The 8206-nt window shown below is 52.1% G+C and overlaps 1 protein-coding gene across 2 annotated transcripts; it reads left to right on the top strand.

Moving 5' to 3' along the window:
• The first annotated feature begins 642 nt into the window (after positions 1 to 642).
• Positions 643 to 5110, top strand: LOC144741255 (uncharacterized). 2 transcript variants are annotated; one of them, XM_078623847.1, is made up of 2 exons: positions 643 to 780; positions 2866 to 5110. In XM_078623847.1, exon 2 carries the CDS (start codon positions 2895 to 2897, stop codon positions 4305 to 4307), a length of 1413 nt encoding a protein of 470 aa, XP_078479973.1. In that variant the 5' UTR covers positions 643 to 780; positions 2866 to 2894; the 3' UTR covers positions 4308 to 5110. The 2 variants fall into 2 exon arrangements, with proteins under 2 accessions (XP_078479973.1, XP_078479971.1); XM_078623845.1 differs by having other exon boundaries at positions 644 to 770.
• Positions 5111 to 8206: the final 3096 nt, after the last annotated feature.

Below are 8206 nucleotides of genomic sequence, written 5' to 3'. Positions count from 1 at the left end.
TGTTGCTATTTCTTTTATACCTGATGATGATTGCTTGTGTTGCAATCGAAACGTCGTGGTATGCTATTTTTTAATTTATTATTTTATCTTCATACGTGACTTTACCGAAAGAACCAAAGAATAATTTCTGCAGTCACGAAAGCTCCAAAATTACGATTGAGGCCTCGACTCTCTGTCTCTGTGCGTGACGTCATTCACGGTGTCCACAGCACCCCCCCGGGCGTCGGGGACATGAGGTCACGCAACCCGCAGTCGCGAGCAAATGACGTCATCCTCCGTATTAAAGACACCTCCCCCCACGCCTCAAAGGATCGACGACGTCACGTGCCGGGTAGGGGGGATGCCGTCACTCGCGTCTCCCAGCGGCCCGCCACTAGTGACGTGACGTCACGCTCACGGCGAGATTGACGACACGACGTCAGACCGGCGCGCGCCTGCCAGGGTGGGGGGGGGTGTAGGGTGACGTTACCAAGGGGCTGGATGCGAGTGACGTCACCGCTACAAAGACCCCCCTACCCGTACCCTGAACGACGGTGACGTCACCGCGGCGCCCGTGCCAGGTCAGGTGCACTTCGAGCCCGATAGATGACGTCATATTACCGTCTCCAGCTGAAACCTCCCCCCGCCCCGCACCCCTCCATCCGGAGCGTGACGTCACCCAGCCATCTTCGGGCGCGATGACGTCACGCGCGCGGTGGGGCTGCGAGTGAGTGACGTCACCCGTTCCGTGTGCGAGACTCGCTGCGGTGAGCGGTGGTGAGGAATTCCTGGTGAGCGGTGGTGAGGAATCTCATCATCATCATCACGGTGGCTAGGAGATGTTGACTACCTCGCCTGGTGTGCAGGAGGTCGTGGGTTCGGTCCTGACCCTGACCATGCCTGCTGCTGTATATTTGGAGTTTGCGTGTCTCTCTCTCATCATCATCATGGTGACTAGGAGATGTTGACTACCTCGCCTGGTGTGCAGGAGGTCGTGGGTTCGATCCCAACCCTGATGCCTGCGGCTGTATATTTGGAGTTTGCGTGTCTCTCATCATCATCATCACGGTGACTAGGAGATGTTAACTACCTCGCCTGGTATACAGGAGGTCGTGGGTCATATGCCGACCCTTACCATGCACCATGCCTGCTGCTGTAGATTTGGAGTTTGCGTGTCTCTCTCTCATCATCACGGTGACTAGGAGATGTTGACTACCTCGCCTGGTATGGAGGAGGTTGTGGGTTTGATCCCACCCCTGACGCCTGCTGCTGCTGTATATTTGGAGTTTTACATGTATCTCACCGTGGTCAGCGTGGATTTATCTCCGGGTCCTCCGTTTTTTTCCCCCTCCATGTTCAGAGAGTATTTGGCGGAAAAAGAAATGTCCGCAGGATAAGCCACTTCGTCATTGCGCTGTCATCTGCGACGGCCGCAGGCGCTTGTGAGAAAGAGCTACCCCATAGCTGGGGCCTTGCACCTGGTAACAAGGGAACATCCTAGATTTGAATTTTTCGTGACTGCAAGGTACCATACTCTTTGGTTCTTTCGGTAAAGTCACGTCGGTGAAAAAAAATAAGAATAAAAATTTTAATTCTATTTTTTTTCACCTACGTGACTTTACCGAAAGAACCAAAGAGTAAGGGAACATATTCTTGGGTTTTTTTCGGTAAAGTCACGTAGGTAAAAAAAATTCAAATTAATAAAAGTTAAATAAAAATAAAATAAAAATCACGACGTTTCGGAGGCAACACAAGCTTCCGTCTTCAGGTGGAACCGTCACAGCACGATTGCTGTATCAAGTAAGATACAGCGTAGCGCTAACGATTGCTGTATCAAGTAAGATACAGCAATCGTGCTGTGACGGTTCCACCTGAAGACGGAAGCTTGTGTTGCCTCCGAAACGTCGTGATTTTTATTTTACTTTTATTAATTTTTTTACCAAAGTGACTTTACCGAAACAACCCAAGAATATTAATCCTTGCAGTCACGAAAACTTCAAATCTAGAAGTAAGGGAACATCGTTTAGTTTGGCTTAGCCAAGACCGATGGGAAGTCCACTTTGTCGCTTCACATTGCCGCGTGACAAATCCACAGATGAGTGGTGGTCATGGGTTGCTGAGCAGACACGGTGACTTTCTCAGCAGGCCCACATTTACAATGCTGCGACACGCCAGAGTGCCACATTTTTTGTTGTTGGATAGATTCAACTAACCCTCCACAGCTCCGAAGACGTGCACGCTCGTATGCGAGCGTGCGTGTCATTGGAATGAAACCGGAAGATAAACTAAAATGAATTTTATCTGGACGGCCACCCCGGTTTGTGTGAACGCTGGATGTCGACCTGTACTTCTGCAGGCCGACATGAACTTTCAAAGTTCATATAATTATGGTGTGTTGTTTTTTTATGATGCTACTGCGTATTTTATTTGTGTTTTGGTGAAGGAATGGGGCAACCTTGGTTTGAGGCTTTCGTGACGGCAGGAATCCATACTCTCTGGTTCTTTCGGTAAAGTCACGTGGGTGGAAAAAATAATAAAATATCACGACGTTTCGATCGCAACGCAAGCGATCGTCATCAGGTGGGACAACCACAGCAACAAAAAAAACTGCTTCAGCACTTTTTTTTTGCTTGTGTTGCGATCGAAACGTCGTGATCCATTATTTTTTCTACCTCCCTGACTCTACCGAAAGAACCAAAAAGTATGAATGGCACAACGTTACTTAGGCTTCGGCGAGTGTGACCATGGCCGCCTGTTGTCCTAGTCCCCCATTCACCACGAGGCCTTGGCATTGTCAAACGCGGCGGCTTTTAGGAACGTAACCCTACCCGTTGTGTCGAACATGTAAAAGTAAGGAATTTCCGCCTGCCTCCCTGCGTGCCCCAGTGCCGACGCAGAACAGAACGGACGGAGAGATGAAGATCTTCTGCCCGATCTGCAAGTGGCTCGTGGTCAGCCTGCCCGCCCTGGAGGACCACATGAAGCGGCACAGGGGGTGGACGGAGCCCACGCTCTTCCAGTGCCCCCACTGCCCGTTCAACACGGACACACTGAACGTCTTCATCGAGCACCAGGCGACGCACGACGCGCGCGAGTCGCACAAGTGCTCCCAGTGCGGCAAGGTGTTCATTGACGCCGAGGTCTTCCGCGAGCACCAAGCGGCGCACGCCGAGGAGAAGCCCTACAAGTGCACCGATTGCGAACTGGCGTTCAACCGCTCGAAGGATCTTCACAAGCACCAAAAGACGCACGCCGGCGGCAAGCCCTTCCACTGCACCGTCTGCGGGATGGAGTTCACGCGCTCGGAGCAGCTCCGCAACCACCAGAGGATCCACACGAGGGAGAAGCCCTACGGGTGCGCCACGTGCGGAAAACGGTTCGCTCTCTCGGGGACGCTCTTCGTCCACAACAGGATCCACACGGGCGAGAAGCCCTACGGGTGCGCCACGTGCGGAAAACGGTTCGCTCACTCGGGGGTGCTCGTCATCCACAACAGGATCCACACGGGCGAGAAGCCGTACGTGTGCGACGCGTGCGGAAAGGCATTCGCCGACTCGGGGGCCCTGAGCGTGCACAGGAGGACCCACACGGGCAAGAGACCCTACGCGTGCACGGTGTGCGCGAAGGCATTCGCAGATCCGGGGACCCTCTCCACGCACAGCAGGATCCACACGGGAGAGAGGCCATACAGGTGCACAGTGTGCGCGAAGACGTTCGCTCGCTCCCACACGCTCGTCATCCACAAGAGGGTCCACGCGAGGGAGAGCGCCTGCGGCGAGGGCGCCGAGGCGTCGACGGCGTCGGGCGGCTCCCCCGACGCCGGAAGCGCGGACGCGACGGACGGAGGGAGGGCGACGAGGAGGAAGCGTCGCGAGTGCATCGCGCGCAAGGTCGCGACGGCCGCCCTACCGGAGCCGCCTGACTCTGGGGGTGAGCGCGCCACTTTTCCCGGAGAGGCGGCGGCGAGCCCTCCTCCTCCCGCGCCCGCCGCGTCGGAAGAAGAACGCCGGGAAAAACCCGCCGGCTTCGTCGGGACGCGCTCGCGGGTAATGAAGGCGGATAGCGGAGGCGGAGACGCGTCCTCGGCGAAGGTGAAGGAGGAACGGGAAGGGGACGTCGGAGGCTTCGAGGCGTGGCCGGGGGTGAAGGTGGAGCCCGGTGGCGAGGTTGTTCCGTGCCGCCTCCCCTCCCTGCCGATCGTGAAGCGAGAGCCCGAGGATTGCCACGGAAGCGAGACGGAGCTGCTGGTAAAGTTGGAACGCGGAGCTCAGGACTCCTCCGTCTCCCTGTTGAGTGTGAAGCAGGAACCGGAGGAAATTCACAGTTGAGACTCGGCTGAGGGGAAGGGGTCAAGTTAGAACTCGGAGCTCAAGATCGCTCGGTCTCCCTGTCGGTCGCGAAATGGGAACTGGAAGGATGAGGCCCTCGTTTGAGAACCGATGTCGAGGTCGATGCGAACGACGTGGAGATGGGAGGAAGACGCCGGACAGTCATGGACCGCCGTTGGCGTGGAAGTATCGCTAGAGAATGGGGTCGAGACAAGAGGGTGGAGGGTGGATCACGTGGAGCAGAGGACAGACCCCTTTCGATCTGTGCAGAAGCACCAGGAATGTGAGTGTGTGCGTGTCTGTGTGTGCATGGGGGGCGGTGGTGCAGCGGTTAGCGCTACGCTGCGCTAAGAACCCGGCGACCCGAGTTCGATTCCCGCTCACGGCCAACACCGGGGACGATTATCTGAGCCTCCCCTAGGTCGACACGGCATGAAATGAGTACCTGGTGCGATGTGTAATCATTGCCGCTGGGGAGACAAAGGCGGCCGGGCGTGGTTGCTGGCCTTCATAGGTGCTGGCTAATGGCACTTGTCCCAACAGTCTGTTACGGGCTATACAGGGGATCTTTGTATTTTTTTCGTATGTTCAACTTCTTTCGCACCATACGTAGCCAACCGTGCTAATTGGAGGTGCCATGTGTAGCGCGGCGGTTTATTTAAAAAGAATTTGGCCTCCGCGGCTTATGCAAACATTTCCACATGGGACTGCCCAGCCACCCCTGGTGACAAAAACGCATTCAATTTTCTCTCTCTCTTGACCTCTAAACACCACGTATACTAAAATAATTCTTATTACCGGAACATTTGTCTGTCTTTTTTTTAACTAAGATATCGGGGAGGGAGGGAGGGTGTTTTTAAGAGGGGTGGCCCCGTTTTGATTTTAGGGTATAGTTTTAGTTTTAATCACAGGGGCTAGTTTACCTAACAACTTCATTTCAATGAATTGTAAGTTACAAAAATTTTAATGCATTTCTAAAACAAAATTGGACCAATACAGGATAAATCTCTCTGAGCACAAGGTAAGATTTTTGTTGTAGGTACAGTAAATATTTATTAAGACTGTTAAGTGATTTGGCCGTTAAGCAACTATAGGAAATGCACGTCAAAATCTTAATCCGTTACGACAGGACCTAAAGTTAACCCTTTTTCACCCCAAAAAACGTACTTATACAATATTTGAACGGTGGATATTAATACGTAAAGATACTACCAAAATCATGGGGACCTCCTTTGCCAGTATCAAAATAACAAAACAGCTGTGTTAAGATGTTAAAACACCAAACTGAAACCTTCTGCAAGGAATCATGTCTGCATTGACCACAATACTTGTGGTCAGAATGCAAACAAAAACCGTACTTTGATAACACTGGTCAACACACTTTTTCTGGCATAAGGTATTCCAACGATTTTAAGGTAATTTTGGGGTGCTGATTCCAAATCTGGCATCAGTTTTTGTCTATCAATGCAGACATGATGCCCTGTAAAAGGTTTCAGTTTGGCGTTTTAACATCTTAACACAGCTGTTTTGTTGCCAGAAAAAAGGGGAAAACCTATTCTCATACTACCAATAGTATGAACACATAACGTTAAAAGAAACGTGGTTAATGCATTAATGAATATTTACTGTACCTACAACAGCCCGTCGTTAACAGGGGAATGGTCGGTAAGCGAACACATTGAGCTCTATTGAGGCACTACACTATACACTACTATACGCCACACTATACACTACACATTGAGCTCTATTGAGGCACTACACTACACTATACACTACTATACGCCACACTATACACTACACATTGAGCTCTATTGAGGCACTACACTACACTATACACTACACAACACAGACGAGACAAGATGGATATCGAGACGGAGACAAGACGAAGATAATGGCGGAGAAGAAGACGGAGATGAGACAAAGGCGAGATAAAGACGACGGAGACAAGATGAAGACAGAAACAAGATGGCGACGAAGACTAGACGGACACGGGACGGCTCCGCGTGCCTTCTTCCATTGCAGCAGCAGCAGCAACGTCACAGCGAGCAGTGACGTGGCTATGCCGTGCAGCAGGAATCCCGCGAGCTACAGAGGTGGAGCGCAACTGGGCGGGGCTCTGGGCGGGCTCTCTGTGTGCGGCTTTAGCGCTGGGGGGTGGGGGAAGGTTTTTGCTGTCCAGACACCGAAAGAAAAAAATAAGTGATATGTTTAAAAACTTTTTTAAAAATACGCTTTAATGAAATGTACCGTACTCGTAATGGAAGAACTCCACAACTCCATGAAGTGGCCCCGAAGTTTGCCATAACGTAAGGGGCCGTGGTGATTTAACAGGCAACGTCAGTTTACCGTGGACAATTAGAGCCAAGCTGAAACATAACATTTCAAAAATAATAGTTTTAAAATGTTTTTATTTTTTTATGATCGAATATGGTATTGTCATCAGTATGACATAAGTATACCAAGTTTGCAGTCGATACCACATTGGGAAGTGGGTAAAAATTGAGTTGCAAGATTTGAGGATACAACAACGACAACAAGGACAACAACAACAGCAGAGAGCGAGTTAAATTAAAGCGTGTAAAAAATTAACCCGTAAAAACAAATGTTTCACTATAAATCCTTTATATGCGTGGCGGCTAGAGTCCTCTCGTCCTCTGGCTTGAGATGGCTGCCACCTCTGGGTCAGATGATTGCCTGCCACCATTAAGCAATTGGTAATTAAATATAATTTATTTTTTCCTAAAAAGTGTAACATTTTGGAAAAAAATTTTCACGAAAATAAATTGTCACGCACAACGAGTCTGTGTGCAAAATGTCAGCTCGATTGGATCACGGGAAGTGGGTTAACAAACGACTGAAAGATTTGCACGGTCGTAAGCGCGCAAGCAAGTGAACTTAATATAAAGGATTTAAAAATATTGCCTCCACGTTGTGTACCTTCACAGTCGTGCAGACACGCTCGTGCTTTCGAACGGCCAATGTGTCGCGCGGCATTTTCTCAACATTTATTTTTCTCTCTGTCAGCTTCTCGAGTGTTCAATCTCCGCTCCACGAGACCTGCCCCCTGTGTAGTACACATCCTCCACCTGTGCCACCAAATTAACAAAGGTCCCAGTCGAAGACTGACTCTCACTCGACATGCTTGCTTGGAGCCTCCTCCTTCACTCTTTCCACGTAGACCTCAACATCCATTCCCAAAGCAGAGACTCGGTCTCCCGTGTGCCAACTTAACCCCAGCCGCGTCTGACAGCCAGGGCTTTCTTCTTGTTCCTGCTTCACGATCGAGAGGGGAACTGAAGAATCCTCCCCCCTGCCATGTTCCACCTTCACCCCTGGCCACGTCTCGGAGCTGGCGATCTCTCCGCGCTCCTGCTTCACGATCGGCAGGGAGACAGTAGGATCTTCACCGTCGCATTCTACCTTAAACCCCGGCCACGTCTCAAAGCTGAGGGTCTCTCCATGTTCTGATGTTAGCGATGCCGAGGGGGTCGTCGAGGGGGTCGCCGCGGGACCCTCACCCCGTGAGGCTCGCCACGACCTCCCCAGCGGCAGTCGCGCCCTCGTGACGCCCGGCCCTCCCACGGGTGCAGTGGCGGAGGAGGGGAGGACTGGCTGGCAGCGTCGACGCGCTTGAGCCCGCGCGGACCTGCCGGCGTGACCGGAGGCTCCCTGACCCGGAGGAGGCCTTCCCGCCCGCGTGCGTCCTCTTGTGCACGCGGAGGGTGCCCAATTGTGTGAACGAGCTGCCGCACACGTCACACGCGTACGGCTTCTCGCCCGTGTGGGTGCGCTTGTGGATGCCCAGGTTGCCCGACTGGGCGAAGCACTTGCAGCACGTGGAGCACTTGTAGGGCTTCTCGCCCGTGTGGGTCCTCGCGTGTATGACGAGGACCCTTGAC

This window comes from Lampetra planeri, unplaced genomic scaffold (genome assembly GCF_965212315.1).
Source record: "Lampetra planeri unplaced genomic scaffold, kcLamPlan1.2.h2 scaffold_485, whole genome shotgun sequence".
NCBI lineage: Eukaryota > Metazoa > Chordata > Hyperoartia > Petromyzontiformes > Petromyzontidae > Lampetra > Lampetra planeri.
This window is presented reverse-complemented; position numbering and strand designations above follow the sequence as displayed.

Coding starts and splice junctions, on each gene's coding strand:
- LOC144741255 (XM_078623847.1), top strand. CDS start 2,895: ATGAAGATCTTCTGCCCGATCTGCAAGTGGCTCGTGGTCAGCCTGCCC.